Genomic DNA, 18692 nt, shown 5'->3' with positions numbered 1-18692 from the left:
CTTGCACATACACTAATAATCAGGCTTTTGGATATAATCAATGTTGGGGTTTTAGAAATAATTTATACTACGAGTATATTAATAATTTTGGATAAAAGTGTTATTGCAACTATGGACTTAATTACAGGTTACAGGTTTTTATTAACAATAATATTTGTTGAATATATACAATATATTTTAAAATGTGATGATGGTTTCTGAGGGGTGATTAAAGGATAATATAATTCAAATTTACTATACATTTTCTGACAATTTATTTAAATAGGCACTATAGCGAATTTTGGTACAATAAAAGAAGTAGAATTATATAACTAAAATGAATGAATGAAGTGAATGGGCTATATATGACATGTAACTTTGCTTGGTATTCGTGAGTTTCCCACAATCGCGTTTTTCAACAACCAAAAACGATAGAGGCCATTCTGTAGGTGTCCAATTGATTTTTGAAGTTATTAAGAAAAACGACTATGCAAGGAGGGCCCTATCAGGGCCCCCTGTGCCTGGGGGCCCCGGGCGCTCGCCCCGTCCTCTCATAGGTAAGTTCGGCCCTGCTATTGGATACTGAAGTTGACATCCAAACTATATGGACCACCTGTCATCAATTTTTTATTAAATAATTTCTAGATCAGCATATGGTACGTGTTATTAAATTACCTGTAGGTACAAAAAACCAAATAACACTTGTAAACAGACAAGTGTGTTATTTGACATATTTTTGTACTTTCAGGTAATATTTTTATTTACAAAAAAATGACTAAACATTTTTTATTAAAAAAGTAAACTATTTTATCATAGTTGTGTGAGCTGGTCACAGAATGCACTAGTGTCTAAAATCATATTTTCGACCCTATTTTTTGTTGCTGTCATAAAAGGGTCATAACAGTTGCTACAGCTCACAATAAGTCGTTCCATCAGTTCGACTTGGTAAAAAGGTTTGTGCATTCGACAGAAATTAGACATTTTTATTAAATAGAAGGTGATGTTTTTGTACAAGTATAGGTTACGGAGAGAATTCAAAAAATTGTTATTTCAAAATTCCCATGTTATTCTTGTGGAGAATATTGTAAAATATTGTAGTTTGCTTTCTGATGGATATATTTTGATCAAACTTGGTTAATTTATTTATTTTATACTAAGTTATTAATATTTTACTAAAATCACTCTTTTTTACCCTCCCTGTCAAAAGCAAGCCTAGGTTTTCATAAAACCTAATGTTAATTAAATACATATTATTGAAAGTCAATTCAGGCAAATAGAAATTCGATTAGACATCAGATTTGCTGCGGCGGGGGTATTATTGTTCATGTTTTGTATTGTACTTGTTGCTAATTTCCCTGTAGTAAAGTAATTGTAACCGGAATGATCAAGGTGGGTCTAGGAAGGTCCTTGACCATTGTAATCTCTCATACTAACAGAGATCGTCATAAATGTTATGGACTTTTTTATTATTTGCTCTTGTCTCCCTATCTACTGCTTGTGAACAGTATGTGATCACTTGTTCCGTCGCAACTGGCACTGTTGGAGTGGTGGTGTATTTCTCGTCGGAGCCCGTCGGACCAATGGGTTAATGTCTTAAAATTGCGGAAGGTGTCGGAGACTTGACGGAAGGCGTCGTGTCGGAGAGCGTCGGACTAGCGGGTTTCCTGCTTTAGGTATCCATTTAGATAGGAAATTAATTCATTCCGGTATGTTTTTTCTTTCGTGATGGCATTATTAATGTTATTCTTAGGTTGTTGGCTACTCATCACTAAAATAAATTATCACAATTTACTAAAAAATGTGGTATATTTCAAGTTTACATCAAAACTCATCTTCAGCCTCTAGTAACAACATATCAAGTCTTGATATGTTGTTACTAGAGGCTGAAGATGAGTTTTGATGTAAACTTGAAATATACCACATTTTTTAGTAAATTGTGATAATTTATTTTAGTGATGAGTAGCCAACAACCTAAGAATAACATTAATAGGAAATTAACTTGGAAACCACACATTTGGAGAAAACGGCAACAACTAAATTTAAAATCTAATCAGTTAAATTGGCTCATCGGAAGAAAATCAAAACTTGGTCTAGAAAATAAATTATTGCTATATAAAACAATACCTATTGAAACCAATATGGACATACGGAGTGCAACTATGGGGCTCGGCGAGTACTTCAAATATAGAAATTATCCAATGATACCAATCGACAATGCTGAGGAAGATAACAAATGCACCTTGGTATGTCACCAATAGAACACTACATCCAAGATCTTAAGATGCCTGCAGTTAAGAACGAAATCATGACCTTAAGTGAAAGATATATTACGAAATTAGAATTTTATCAAAATCATTTAGCATTGAACTTACTAAACAACACAGATACAATTTACAGACTTAAGAGGCCATCAATTCTGGACCTGCCCTTCAGGTTTTTGTAAAGTGTTTTATCGAAAAATGTGTTGTTGACAGTGCTTAACAGCTATTTTAAATGTTTAAGTTACTTTGTTATTGCATGGCATTTACTTATTGTTCAGCATATTATAGAACAGATTGTAAAGTAAAAAAAAACAAAAAAACTTAGCAACCCAAATACGTTTGCACGGTTGTAAATTTTTATCAGGATACATACATTTGTTCTTAAGAACCATTTTACTTAATTTGATTAAGGTTATGTTTGGTATCATTTTACTTCCCAGGTTAGGGTACGGGTAGAAACAGACAGACAGCGACATGATCAATCAATCACATGTTATCAAATTAGCGCACGAACAGACAAAGAGCGAAGCAAATTTCAGTGGAACAAACTAGTTTGTTTTACAAGCGCGATTTGGAGCGAACTAAACATAGAATTACATGCAAAATGTACATTGTTATTTTGGAAGTGACCAGTTCAGCGCAATGGACATCAAATTACTTATTGCATGTGTTTATGAAAAACCCGCTATGTGGCACAACAAACACAAGAACCACAACAACCGAGGGATCGTTGACAAGATGTGACATGAAATGTACCCTTAAAATCATGTTTCATACTTCCTCGATACAGGAAATAAGTGATGATATTCACTATACAACTTTCTGCCGGTATTCACTTCATTCACCCATTCACTTTTGTTATGCATTCTCAAAATAAACGATTAAAAAAAAAACTGTTTTCGTACTCCAGAAATTTATATAGCCTATGTTCTTTAAAATGGTCATTTTGGTACTGACTTTGCCCCCACCTTGTCTCTTGTAATCGCTGTATGTGTGCGATGTTGTCGCTTCGCTCTCAAACGTTTCACGTCGCCTCGCCTTGCTTCGCTGTCAGTCGTTTTCTACCCTTACTTGCTGTCACATTTTGGTTTTTCTGTCTTTCTTTACCCAGCATAATTGTTTTCAGTTTTTTGCTCAGTTTACTGCTACAGTTTATTTTTTAAGTGCACATTTTTTTATTAGGGTCTATAAAGGGATTCATTAGGCTACAAAATCAAATGTTATGAATAAAAATCTGTACTTTAATAATAAAATGGTTTTTTTATTTCAAAGTCAACTGTATATGTACAATACAAAATGTTTATATAATTACATAATAGTTAGATAACAGTAAAAATATTTTGAATAATATCTTGAGAACTAATGTATAATTTAGTACCGTACAAGTATAAAGTATGAGTTTGGGTAGGTAAATAAAAAGGTATCTCAATACCGAAATGGAAAAAAAAGTTTAAAACTCATCTCATTATAAAGAGTTGCAATACAGGCCTCTTGCGATAGCAAAAACAATTACATGTTAGGTTTTACTAATCATAATCATATTAATACTAAAATAATTTCATTAAGAACTAACCGAAATTAGTCTGATGACATTCATACATGGATTGTAAATTCTTTTAAAGCTATTGGATTGTAGTTTTTAAGATTATAATTTTTCAAGTAACACTGAGTGGCCTATTTACTACAAACGCTATTGTTTGTTATCTTATTGTTATTATAAAAAGAACATAGACACACTAATACTAAAGAGAAAATGTGGTGATTACCAAGTCAGGAAAAAATTGAAACACAGTCAACAACATGGGCTAATACTTATTTTGCAAGAAAAAGAATTGCACAAACTGGGCTAGGCATGACAATGACAATTACTGTAAATTTATATTTTTCATCACTTGTTTTTTTTTACTTAAATAAATACCAAAAATGAAACTTGTCCTTATAAAAATGTCCAATACAATGACAATATAGCATAAATAAGTATATAATCCTTCAGTTATGTCAAAACAATAAAAAAGCTTACATTAAATAGGAGAAAATCAAGACAAAATTAAAAATATAACAAATACTGTAAGTTATATAGTTTGGTAATAAAATATTACGATTAATGAAATGGAGTACACGTTCGAATTATTGCAATGTCTGTCAAAATATACCAACGCAATGAAATTAATCCTAATATAGGCCTACCAAAGTCATTTTAAATTTTACAAATAATTCAAGAGATTTTAACAAGAATCCCTAAATGTTATACTTTGAATCTCAGTCTAGTCAATGTCAAAAAAATATGGCAGAGACAATGTATCACACATGAAAAACCGTTGTTGTAATGAATGCTTCAAGAAAATACTTCATCTCCTCAGCTCTCCTCATATGGACATCTGTAACACGACATTGGTCATCTGAGTGTTGAATCTTTGAGACCAGAAAAATACTTAGCCAACATACTTATGAAGTAGAGGTGTACACAGCTAATTTTAACCAAGCGGCAACAAAAAGTTATGATACACAATGAGAACTTACTTTTTTTCTATTGTTTAGGTGCAGTGGTAGAACATTATGGCTATGGTAGATGTGCTAAACTATAGCATACCATAAATTAAAAGAACCAAATTTTCTTAAACCATGTCCTTTCCCATTGCAAACGCAAAGCCAATTATAACTGCAATAAGCATTTTATTCTTATATGCCAACCCCGTAGAAAGGACGTGTGTTATATTTTATTGCCAGCCATGGTCTTTCTGAATAATTAATTGATACCTACAACATATGTTTTATTATTTATTAATATATTGTAAATATTGATGTCATTGTTCCCTTTGTTAAAATACAGATCAAGTTTATTAATTGTCTTAAAGTCTTGTATTTGATATTTTTAATATTGGTGCCGAAACCTGTATAAAATGTCTGCTAGGAAATCTTCTAGAGTCAAGAAATTACCTGACAGGTATACTCCCCTAATTAATGATTTAAATACTGAAAGGAATTTAGACCCGACACAAAATAATGAAAACCAAGAAGACAAAAAGACATCATGTTCTCATGGTACTAGTAAATCTTCAAAAGCAAGTCATCGCAGTAGATTGCTAATAATTGAGAATTAGAAAAAATAGAAGAAATGAACAGACTCGAAAGAGAATTAGAACTAAAAGAAATGGAAAGTCAAAAGAAATTAGAGGGCCAAATTGATACCTGTGCACTTTTAGATGAAGGTTCAACAATATCACTAATTGACTTTACCACAGCTGACAAGTTAGGAGTCGAGGGAGATATAGAGCCCCTTACTACCTGTTGGTCAAACTCAACATGTCACTTTGAATCTACCTCTTGTAAAGTTAGCCTAAAAATAAAAGGACTTTACGAGGATGAAGTATTCACCCTTGATAACGTTCGGACACAGTCACCACTAGATTTACCACTTCAAAACTTTGACACAGTAAAAGTTATACAGACTCGGTTTCACCTAAACTCAATTGACCAGCCCCTTCCTTCGGCACATTCCAAACCCTCTATCTTGATCGGACAAGAAAATGCACCTCTTATTTTAACAAGAAAAGTGATAGAAGGACCTACCAATTCTCCTATCCTGTCATGGAGTTATCAAGGTTGGACTATGCATGGAAAGTGTGCCAAATTTGATGGTCGAATAGTTGGAAATTTTAATTTGACAACATTTCACGATGAAAAACTACATAATATGAATGCTTCCAGTTCCCACTGAGGCCCACGGCCCGCAAGTCACTACCCGACCCTCCTCGGCTATCCAGTGTGATCAGTACACCAGCGTTAGTTCCCCCGCTTGGAGTTACCCAGCCCTCTTCAGACTCAAACTCAGAAGCTGTGGAGGCATTGAGACATTCCCAACAACTAGAGATTGAGAAACTCAGGTGGCGGCATGAGCAAGAGATCATTGAGCTCAAATGCAAAATTGGTCTTGTTCCAATGAATATGCGAACCAATATGGAGGCAGACAAACGGCGAGCCCTCCTGGATCCCAAACACGATAATTCTACTAGATGGGAAAAGTCATATTTCGAAACTGGTCAAAGAAATCAAACAACGAAGTAGAAAACGTAAGCTCAAAGTGAAAATCACTCATTAACTAGGGAGTACCTAATTTAGCCTTCGCAAACCTCTACCAAAAATGACTGATGCTACAAAAAAAAGAAATCAAATTTTCTAATGCTTAGTTCTCTTGGAGGGGAGTAGCTGTTATAATTTATTGTCTGCCATGGTCTTTCTGAGTAATTATTTGATACCTACAACATATGTTTTATTCTTTATTAATATATTGTAAATATTGATGTCATTGTTCCCTTTGTTAAAATACAGATCGCACTTAAAAATCGGGGTGTGCGATGCAGCATTTTTTTTTTCAATTTGATGCATTGATGCGATTCAAAGAATTTTGATTTTGAGTCAATGCGATTCGATTCAATGTAGCACGGCATGATTTTCTTTCAAAATTAAATACAACATGTGTTTCTGTAATGGATCGTTTACCTTAAAGTCTTGTCTTTGATATTTTTAACAGACGGGTAAGTACTCAGCTTGTCTTATATAGCCTGCTAAAAAACATTAGCAAAACTTATGATAGCTAGCCTGACCAAACTAGACTACTGGACCAATTTACACACGGTTGGTACGAAATGAAAGATATTTTCTAATAGATGTGCATAATCCCTTTATAAATTAAAATAGAATCTCAAATGAGCACAAAAAATAAATTTGAAATTAAAAGAAAATTAACATAAGCCTTATGGGTTGCCATGCTGGGGACAAAATAAAACAAACAGAGAATCCAAACAAATTAAATAAAATATAAACAGAAAATCAAAACAAATTGAAGAAATTCCTATAACATGTTTTATTTACAGTGTGGGGTGAAAATAGAGAAGTTTGCACAATACAAACTTTTGGTCGAGTTTTCGACCACAGGGCGAGCTCTAGTTTTGGCTTGAATTTATTTAATGAAACAGCTGGTCAAGACAATTAACTGGCGTTTGTACTGTATATTTTCGAGCGGAAAACAAAAAATATGTTTGTGATGCTTTATTTTACATTGAGGAAGTATGTGTGTTTGGTTAAAGAAAGGTAGTACAAGTTTTGTAGAATATTACTCACAGTTTTCTTTGTAATTTATATAGAAAGCTAAAGAGGTTTGACTAAAGTTGAAGAATTAATAAGGTAAAATATATTTTTCATGAAGCATCAATATCAAGTAATTGCTACACTACGGTACAGTTGTTATATTCTTATGGATCTATTAATCGACATCAAAAATAGGCTATAAGTAAAAGTAGGGTTTTGAAAGAAAGTAGTTAACACTTATAAATCGGCTTATTTTTTAAAATTAAATCATAGAGTTACATTATTTGTAAACACAAGTCACATTACCATGTTATAGACTTGACTGTAATGTCTGTCTAGAAAGTTTAAACCCCTTATCTAAATACAGTAGAACCCCACATATCATCCGACTAAGACGGGACCGGGCCATGGTCGGATGTCAGTAGGAGCATAACTTGCAGTCTCCGTGACATCGGTTATTGTCTCCCACGACCGCGGTAACACCCGTGAGCATGTATTGCAGTCACGGCGAGACCGGTAACCGTCTCTTGCGACCGCAGTAACACCTGTAGTGAGCATGTATTGCAATGTCGGCGACGCTGGGAACGTGACCTGCGACAGCTGCAACACCCATGAGCATGTTTTGCAGTCTCCGCGACATCGGTAATACTGTACGTGCCCACGAGCCGTGGTAACATCCGTGATCAGGCTTTCAGTTAACCGAACGGACTTATCTCATCTCCCGTGACAGGAAGTAGATGGACGGACACTAGGTTGGATATCCTGACGAGTCGGTTATGCCAAGGTCGCATATTAGGGGTTCTACTGTATAAAGACAAAATTTTACTTCAGTAAGAGGTAAAACTGCGTTTTTATTCTGAAATGAATAATATATATGTAATCATAAGTGATGTGTAATAAGATGAGAAACTATTTTATAGAGCAGATCTAAAGAACAATTCTCTCTGCGTTTTCTTCCCGTTGCAAAGCACGGGTAGCAGCTCGTTATTTATAAAATCAAATACATATAAACACAACAGTTATGTAAGCAATCCTACTTTGACAGTTCTCATTGTGTATCACAGCTCTTTTTTTTACCGTTTGGTTCAAAACAGCTAGGCTGTCATAATTCATTCATTTTGTGTTAATGATGAAAGTCCATAAGTTTAATTGTGTTCTACCAATGCCCCACTAGAAAAACAGGCCATGCTGCAGCGCAACACTACCTCACAGTTGTGGATAGTTGAACTAAAGTTGCCAGCTGACAATAACAGCCAGCTTATTTACCTAAAACATGGGATATGGCAGTGAATTTACAATGTGAACCACAAGTGTGATGACATGGATCCTGCCCCATGGCCTGTTTTTCTAGCGGGGCCTCAGTTCTACCACAGCCACCTCTAATACAAGGCCGCAACGTTCGAACTGGCAACGCCGCACTCACCTGCCGCCTGAGTCCGGCACTCGTGCTAGGCTATAACATCAATGAGAGTATTGCTGCTCTGTATCAATGAATGAAAGTATTTAAATTACACATTTTAGTTTGAATGTGGTAAAAAAAGACAAATTAGAATCTAGGTTGTTTATTTAGTGAAAAATGAATTGCAACATAGGTACCACAATATGTCTTCAACTAAAAATATACAAACATAATGTTTTTGGTTGCATTTATCGTATTGTAAGTACGATGAATGTGGAAATAGATGGACTTTACAAATTTCCTTTGTTAATTTGATAATCTATACTATTGTATAACAATCTCATGGTGTCTGTATATATGTGTGTTATTCAACATAGTAAAAACTACTAGACAGACTGGGCTTAAATTTTACAAACTATAGCTATCACAGCCACCTCGCTACTATACCAAGAATGGTAATACAGTAGGAATAACTTATTGCCACTTCAATATTTGTAGAGACTTTGGGATTTGTAGAGACTAATATCTAACAATTTGTTCAAATAAAATAATTTTAAATTTTAAATAGAAATATTATGTTTTAGTCTACCTACCTGAGGAAACCATAAGTTAGCGACAACAAAATTTTAAGTTTTCATTTTGAAGGCTTACTGACTAAATAATTTATTTTCTTTGAATAATTAATAAGCAAAACGTTTGCCATTTTGTAAACGATTTCAGAAGCTAGGCCTCCATATGGCTTTCCACAATATTAATAGATTTTTTTTATCACATCAACATTCAGACTGTCGGAGACTATGATGGTTTTATTGTTAGATGGTGTAAGTACATATTTTTTTACTAGTAAGCCTAATTTAACTTAACAGAAACACAGGTTTATTTCTTTGAAGTGCTAGTTATTTAAGTTATTTTAATCACTTAACAACAGCTTTTATCAATAAGATAGACAAATAAATAAGGAAATATTACGGCATTACCACCTAAAACTCGCTTCTCGTGTCTATATTTACATGAATCATTGTCTTATTCTTACATATTTTTTTACAAATCTAAGTTCATATTCGTGAAAATGTTTCACACAAAAACGAGAATTGTTTTAAGATGTCTAACTTGACCGATGAATAGCAGGAAGCTATTGTTGCTTACCCGGCGGATCACATAGAATCTTAGAACACTGTATGTATTATTCATTTTTAATTGAGCTTTCGTAATTTTTCTTGCATACAGCCATATCACATCTATCTGGCATGCTGTAGTAACAAGTTCAATGGTATTACTAATTATTAAGGGTATTAGAAACGCGATTATGTACGTCGGTACGCGACTCCTCCATTCACTGTAATGGTAAGTCGACCGCGCACCAAGACACGGATGCGACGTTGCCACTTTTCGCTCGCCGCGGCCTTGTATTAGAGGTGGCTGTGTTTCTATCCAGCAGTCTCTCTCAGGTAACTGTAGAAAAAATATTTCCTACAGTTACCTGACAAAGCAGTTACCTTCCTTGCACTGATTATAGCACGCAAAGTAGCTAATTGCTGTGTTTACTTACTTTTGCCGCACTCCAGTATTCCAACCAAACAAAGCAAAACAGTGTGCTTTAATAAGGCACATAATACTTGTAGGCTACGTTTGAAAATAAGTTGGCAAAACTTAAAAGATACTACGACTAGTACGTGCCTTTGATTATTGATAGGCCTACTACAACTTAACATACGTTGTTTTGTGTTAACATTCTTTTTTAGGATTTAACCTAGAACCTAAAACTTGTTGTTCAGTGTTGACACTGTAGGCCTAGTTGTTACACAAAAGCCTCAATTTTTTTCATGATGTAGGCCTAAAGATTTAATAGCCTTTGGTCTTAGGTACATTTTTATTGTGGATTAACTTATGTTTTTTATTATTCGAGAAGCTCCAATGTCTCAATATTTACACTAACAACAATACCCTACTTTCTTCTTATTTACTGCACTAATTATAAATTAGTGCTTTGGGCGCTTATCTCGAGCATGAGTCATGAAATGAAACCCCCAGGCGCCGCGCTGTACCACGGCCGGCTTTAACTCCAGGCCGCGGCCTTGTAGAATTGGCAACGTCGCAAGTGGGTTGTTTAGTGTCAGACATCCCATAAGATAACATGGCAGACAGGTGACATCAGCTCATTAATTCGCAAGCACTTTATTTTATTTAAATTTATGAACATAAATTTATTAAAATATTGAAAGTAAAACATACAGAATTGAAAACCAAAACAATATGAATTGAAAATCTATATCTGTAGCCTACATTTTAAGCGGAGATAATATTTTCATAGGTAGTCCACAAACCAAGCTTTTGTAAGAAATAGACAAATAGGCTACCATTAGCTGCTTCCAAACAAAACAGCTGTTACAACCACGATTACTAGAAAAATACCGGTACCGTCAAACGGGGCTACTTTGTAAAACTTTTTTATTTTTGGCTGTAACTTTTTTGTTTTAAGAGATAGGACCATGAGAAAAATTCCAAATTGTGCATTTCAGTTAGCCTAGTTCTTTTGAGTGCTACATTTGAAAAAAATCTATATTAAATACTTTGGCAAAAACTTTAAAAAAATTGCGGCTATCAAAGTAGCCCCGCTATGGGGCTACTTGTATAATGAACTTTAATGCCTTGTCACAATGTAACCACTGGTTAAAGGGGTTACTTTGATACTTCTATTGAAAGCTGAGGTTTATTATGATTATTTTGGTATGACACTGGTTGTTCTACTTTTTATAGTTTTTGATCTACGACAGGTATTTTAAAATGCCGTTCCGAGATTTCCGAACTTTACAGAGGTTTAAAAAAAAAATCATATATCCAACCTAAAACAAAGGATTAATGTGCCAACAAAACCAGTTTTTCGTTTAAAAAAGACAAGAATTTAAGAAAAAAATTAGTAATAGTATGTAAGTACGTCTTGTATTGTATTTTGTCATAGCCGTGAAATAGTGCTCCAGAAGCAAGGATCGCAACTCCCTTTCAGACGTCTGGTCTGCTGAACGATGCTCGGGATTTTATTGGATGTTTAGTCCCTGGAACTTGTGTTTGAACACAACATGTCCTCTTCTGTTCAGGGAAGGCTCACTTAAAATGTTTATGATGTCATCATATGGAACATGATCTTCACCAACGTAGGCCTAATCCGGCCACTTAAAAACTTGTTACTGTGTCGGTTACTTTTCTAATAAATCGGACCTCACAAACCTTATTATGATAATCAATACTTATTATCTGGCCAACAAAGTGAAGTTGACGTGCCTTTTTTATATACTTCACCACTACCCATGTTAGTAAACATAAACCAATAAAATGAAGAGTGTCAAAGTAGCCCCTGGAAGTAAAAACCTTGGACAATTTTTTTAAACAAATTTTTTTTCCCCCTTAGCAATTTATATCCCTTTAAACAATCTCCCCCCCAACCCCCAACCCCAACCCTTTATTTTAATCCCTTAACAATTTACATTAATACGTATTTTTATCATCCCAGATAGATAGATTATTCATTAAAATATGCCTTAAAAAAATTGATAAAAGTGGGTAGGTTGTGCATACGAAAGTTCGGGGACGTTTTTTTTTTTTCGCAAAAAAATCTATTCATGTTTAAATATTTTTTATGATAACAAAGAATATATATATATTTTTGAGTGAGTGTGAAAATAAGATTACCTATGTTATAAGGGTGATTTTAATATATAAGTTACCATGGTTACTACTAAAACTAAAATTTAAAAAAATATTTTAGATAAAAACAAAAGTTTTATCATTGTAGCCCCGCGAGTCAAAGTAGCCCCGGTTGACTGTATGGATCATAAACATAAACAAAATGACGTTGTTGGCCCCAATCCTATACTAATAGCATTGAACATATGATTTGGCAGTTCCATTTAAGCAATGTTAAATACCGGTAATGTTTATTTTCGGGCCAAAATCGTCATTTGTTTATGTTTATGATCCATACCGGTATTTTTCTAGTAATCGTGGTTACAACCCTACTTGTGACGTTGCCACTTCGAAGGCCCCGGCCTGGAGTTAAAGGCGGCCGTGGCTGTACGCTGCCGAGCGTCAGCTCACTACAAATCGAAACTGCAAAACAATAGAGTCCTTGAGTTGAAGTGCTGTACAATTATACACATTTTTCAAGTGCTGTTGGTTGGTACAAACAGAATAGGCCTAAATGCCTTTGGTGTGGTTCTTTGGATACTTGAACTATGAGTGAAAAAAACAAAATCAAGTTGTTCACTTGTCAGTAAAGTTGTTTCCAATTTTGACTCAAAAAAAAAAAAAAATTGTGTCCCGATGGTGCCACTTTTTCGTGGCGCCATATGCGGATGCGTAGTTAGTGTATGGGTTAAACCGGCCCTGATTGTTGGTTGAGGAAGCTATAGTTTTTTTAAATTATTATTATTCATTACTGTCTTGTATAGGAAACAAATATAATCAGTTGGGGTACATTTGAACAACATGCTTACCAGAGGAAAACATGGTGTTCAAATGTACCCCTCAGACTCTCTTCAAATCTACCCCACTAGGCACCATTTTGCAAAAAGTTAAATTGTTTTTTTTTAATTGTAATTTATCAATGTGAAGTGCATAATTGTATCTAAATATGTATAAGCCATAACGTAAATGGACCAAACTTATCCGTAGTGTAGTTTTTCTATGAAAAATTTACAAATCCCTTCTGCTAAAATAGTTTTCTTGTGGCGCTCTAAAACTTCTTTTCCCAACAACAAACTAAGAACTGATCAGAAATGGAGGGAGATGAATGCAACCTGTTGTCCTATTGGAGGGCTACATTTTACAGCTGGTCCAATGGCCTGCGAGTATAAAAATTACGGCAAATTTAAACCGTTCAAATGTGCCCAATGTTCAAATGTGCCCCACTCTCCCAACCTGTTGCTTGAATTCGAGCAATTGCGAAATATTACAGGCCTTATTACAATTTTCTTTTTTATTTCCTTTATTTTTCTAGAAAAACATTCCTTGTAACCTACATCAGTTGAAGATAGGCTATAGCCTAATTTAACAAAAAAGATGTTTTACTAAGATTAATGTTGTTAACCCTAGCAGTGGCCGATCGACGTCTGGTGACGATCTGACGTTGATGCTTAGAATGGCCAAGTCGTCTTGTGACGATCTGGGCCGAAAATTTTTTAGCGGTAAAAAAAACACTTACAATCAACTCAGATGAGAATAAATATATATACCATTCGAAAGATCACATTCTGAACTTTCATTTTATTACATAAACAAACCCTGTAGCAGGTATATAACAATGTCACGACGATTAGAAATCAAATGAATTTTTGACGCGGCACGACTTTTGCAGCCGACACTTGGGAACTGGCAAAACACGTCTTGTTTGGCATTACCCTGCTTGTGTAATTTTCGTCGTGGGATGTTGCGAGTAGTACCACTGGATAGCCATTGATTTTATCTTCATTGTGGTAGTAATATTTAGAATGAAATATTGATTGCACAACCGGTACGATTTTATGAAAACAGTTGTTTTCGAAATTTTTAAGAAATGGCAGATGGTCGTCAGGTGACGATGTGGAAAATACGAATTACATACCGGTACAGTGTAATTTATTATTACTAGTCTTATAGTATGTCATTTTGAAGAGGAAGAAATTTAGATTCAGAGAATGGCAGCCCTGCACTCAGGGTTATTTCTGTATGCTCGCATGTAGACGACGGAAGAGAGTCATTACTGCTACAGTCTGTCAGCTGTCTTGTATTTGCCATTGTTTGTTTGTGTTGTTGCCGGAAATATTGTTCGTTCTCGTGTTATCCGCGATTTATTACCAAATACGTTATTAGTTTGTAGTGTTAGTGTTAGTGAAGTTTGTGTGTGTGTATAACAGTAATCTTCATGCATAAATATTACTGAATTGTGTGAAATAGTGTTCATAAAAGGTTGTTAGCATCATGTCCTAAAATGACGATTCTGACATTCAGAGATTGTTGTACGAGATGGACCTTAGTTCGCCATGCTATATATGCTATATAATGATATACCCAAGGTGTTATACATTTTTATAAAGGTAAATGAATACACTACAACATGTTTATAATGGTTTGGGGGTACCATAAAACATTTTGTAAAAAAGTTATAGCCTATATACTAAATACTAAACCGTATTTTGTTAGCATCATGTCCAAAAATGACGATTCTGACATTCAGAGGTGCTATATATGCTATATAATGATTTACCCAAGGTGTTATACATTTTTATAAAGGTAAATGAATACACTACAACATGTTTATATTGGTTTACATAAACCAATATAAAAAACCATATATTACACACAAAAAAAATTTGTTTGTTTTGTGGTTTGGGTGTAAAAAATTTGGTAAAAAAAATATATAGGCTACTAAATACTGTACACTCCATTTTCTCGAAATGCGCAAAAAATTCAAAACGTTCTCAAATTGATACATAATCATAGGTGAAAATAATTTTTTACCATCATACTTATAACTTTTTTGGAATCCTTACTTCATTTGCTTTACAAATATGTAGGCTACATATCATCAGCCTACATAATGTTTCACAACACAAACACTGTAACTTAGGCTATAGTTTACACTTATTTGCGGTTTTGCGGTTATTGTATTATTATGTCCCTATTACGTACCCTACCTACAAAAAAAAAATATTTCTAACATGTTATACATTTTTATGTAGGTAGGCCCCTAATTGAATCACTACGGTACAAGATTATTATGTTGGTTTGAAGTAAAAAAATTTGGTACAAAAGTTGTATACCTACTAAATACTGTGATTTTTTTTCTGGAGAAATCGCTAAAATATAAAAACATTATTTAATATACGTATGTTTATAGTGTAAAAAATTATTTTTACCATAAACTTTATAACTTTTTTTGATTCCTTACTTCATTAGCTTTACAAACATGTATATATCATTATTAGTATACTCATATATTATAGAACTTTTTACAACATAAACTAACACTGTACGGTTTTCAATTTTTTTGGTTCTCCGTTTGTCATTATATTTCGCCCCAAAAACTTTAAAAAAAATTTTCCTAACATGTTATATATTACTATGTAGGGAATTAGATTGTCTACAAAATGTAGGCTATATAATGAATTTCCCATAAAAAATCCGTAGGGAAAAAAATACCGAGGCCGCTTTTGAAATTAAAAAAAAAATTCGAATTTTTTTATTTTTTTCACTTTACCGATAAAATACACTGTCTAAATCATTATGATATTACTATTTCTAGATTCTCCTGTTCTTTCCGAACAAAATGAATATGAGGTTGGCTAGGTTTACTTGTACGGTTGAATTTTTACAAATTTTCATAAAAGGTCTGCAAAATCGCCAAAATGGGTTGGCCATTCCCCACTTCTAACATTGGCCACTGCTAGGGTTAAATAAGTTATATAACTTAATCAACTATGACAATAAGTAGGCCTACCCTTAGGTGTCGTAATAATAATCGGCAGATATATCTGCCTACCTTCCATAAAGCCAAAATAGATAGGCGGATATATCCGCTGACCGTCTGCCATGCACAAAGTGCTAATGGCGGATATATCAGCCTATAGGCCTAGCCCGGGAAGGGTTAGGCTAAGTCCTGAAATTTTTATTATGATTGCAACTTACTCAGTGAGAGGAAGGAGAAATCTAAGCAGCAGAACCTTCAGTGATCTTTTCATTGTCTTCATTTTGTTTTCCTGTAGGCCTAGGATCAATTGTCAGTGAAAAAACATCGTCAATTTTCATTTCTTTGGTTGTATCATGGAACTCTTTCAATTCTTCAGCAAATACATCTAAGAAAGATCTTCCTGGAGGAACCATAAACAATGCTTTGATTTTATTATAAACATTTTCAGCTTTAGATCTGATCAATGCTGCTTTGGAAGCAAATACTTCGGTTTCCTCATCAGAAAAGTTCCAACAACTTGTATTCCCAACATACTTGCGAAGTTTTTTAATTGTGTCTATCAACTCTGGGTGTTTCTTAACCATTAGTGGATGTATCTTAACACTTAGTAGCTCATCTAAATGGGAAATACAAGACTCAGCATCAGCTTGCTTAAGACTCAAGCTACTCTTAATCCTCACATCAATATCAAGGAGCTGTGCCTCGGTTCGCAAAAAGTCCAATTTTTCTTTCTTATCATCAAGTGCCATTTTGTACTCTACTTGCATTAGTTTGTCCTGATACTTTTCTTTAATCTCTTTTTGGACATCTGCAGGTAATATTTCACCTGATTCAATCTGAGCTTTTAAAGTTTTACCATCTTGTAGAACTTTTGCTTCCCATTCCAGCTTGGCTTTTTCAGTCTTGAAAACAGAAGGCTTATTCAAATTGAGTTTCAATCTTACTTCCTCGCCCTTCGGAGTAAAGGCTCTTAATGTTCCATCTTTCAACAACTCCCCATCAACCTCCAATCCATCTTTGTTTATTAAAGATTCTCTACCCTTGGATTGTTTGCTTTGCTGTTTCCCTTTGGGAGTGTCAAACTCTCCATCTATATCTTGTTCATCGGCTCCTTCAGAAATCTTTTTGTGTTTTATCTTTCTTCCTGATCGAGATGTTTCTAACGGTGTAATATTTAATGAAGACGTTGGAGTATCTTGTTCAGATAAGGTTGACTTTTTGCGAGGTTTCTTCACAGCTGGTGATTCTGTGTCATTTGTGTCAATTTTTTTCTTTTCAAGCACCTTTTGTTTACTTGTAACTGGGGTATTGGATGCTGATTTAGTCTTTTTACCTGGTGTTTCATCAATTATTAGACTTCCTTCGGTTTCACTGTCTCCTTCTATTGGAGTATCTGGAGCTTGAGGCCTTGGACTTAAGCCCAACTCTGAGTCCATCTGCATTATAGCTTCATTGAATCCCTTTTTCTTCATAGGTTTTCCGAATTTGGCTCTGTTTTCAACATAAGGGAACAACTCTTCTTGTTTACATACAGCGGTTTCTCCAGTACCGTAGAAATAAATATGATACTTCATCTTGTTCGGCGTTTCATCGGCGACCCCTTCAACCCGAGCAGGCCAAGGTGGATAGCCTCTTACCTTAGCAAAAATCTTATCCCCCGGTTTAAACTTCGGTGCTGCCATTGTCCGTTACTTTAATATTAATCACTTATGAGATAAAATTACGTGTTTTAATGTAGAAGACACGACGTTAACACTGCCGCCAAAACTGCACGATGGTTTTAATGAAGACAACACTATTACTACTATTACACTGCTACAAAAACACGTACTAGACTTAGACTACTTTGACTACTACTGTTCGTTCACTGTACGTAAATGTCGTAAATCACCCACCACACTCAACTCAACTCAACGCCATTGCTGAATGCCGATTGCTGAAGCTGAAGCTGAATGCTCGGAAGCTGCTAGCTAGAGCTAGAGTCTAGTCCTAGTCCTAGTCTACGCGATCTGATCTGAACTGAAACGGCGCGAGATTATACTTACAGACAAACGGAAAAGCAAACACCACTAAAATACTACTTATTGTACTCATAAAAGTTAGGGTAATATCATAGATAAAACATACGTTGGTTAGTCTATGGTAATATGGTAATACGAGTATGTTTTATGTATAGTTATGTTTAGACTAGTATGTTTTATCTATGGTTTTATCTATGGTACTGTAATACCATATACTGTATACAAATGGTGACATGCACGGCCACCTTTAACTACAGGCCGCGGCCTGGTAGAATTGGCAACTTTGCAAGTGGTGTTGTTTAGTGACAGACGTCCCATAAGATAACATGGCAGACAGGTGACATCAGCTCATTAATTCGCACTTCACTGATTTAAATTTAAATTTACGAACATAAATTTATTAAAATATTGAAAATAAAACATACAGAGTTGAAAACCGATTCAATATGAATTAAAAATCTATATCTGTACATTTTTAAGTGGAGTCAATATTGTAATAGTCC

The 18692-nt window shown here is 34.5% G+C and overlaps 1 protein-coding gene across 1 annotated transcript; it reads right to left on the bottom strand.

Annotated features, from left to right (window-relative positions):
* Positions 1-3460: 3460 nt before the first annotated feature.
* On the bottom strand, positions 3461-18117 carry LOC128983453 (PC4 and SFRS1-interacting protein-like). Its single transcript, XM_054402750.1, has 2 exons — positions 16387-18117; positions 3461-4618 (listed from the first exon to the last, which is right to left on the bottom strand). Exon 1 carries the CDS (start codon positions 17848-17850, stop codon positions 16408-16410), a length of 1443 nt encoding a protein of 480 aa, XP_054258725.1. The 5' UTR covers positions 17851-18117; the 3' UTR covers positions 3461-4618; positions 16387-16407.
* Between the last annotated feature and the right edge of the window lie 575 nt (positions 18118-18692).

The sequence above is a fragment of the Macrosteles quadrilineatus genome, unplaced genomic scaffold, assembly GCF_028750875.1.
Source record: "Macrosteles quadrilineatus isolate MER2022 unplaced genomic scaffold, UCM_ALF_1.0 Scaffold_1__1_contigs__length_201487025, whole genome shotgun sequence".
Classification (NCBI taxonomy): Eukaryota; Metazoa; Arthropoda; class Insecta; order Hemiptera; family Cicadellidae; genus Macrosteles; species Macrosteles quadrilineatus.
This window is presented reverse-complemented; position numbering and strand designations above follow the sequence as displayed.

Excerpts from the sequence above, each read along its gene's own strand:
- LOC128983453 (XM_054402750.1), bottom strand. The coding sequence starts at position 17,850 with ATGGCAGCACCGAAGTTTAAACCGGGGGATAAGATTTTTGCTAAGGTA.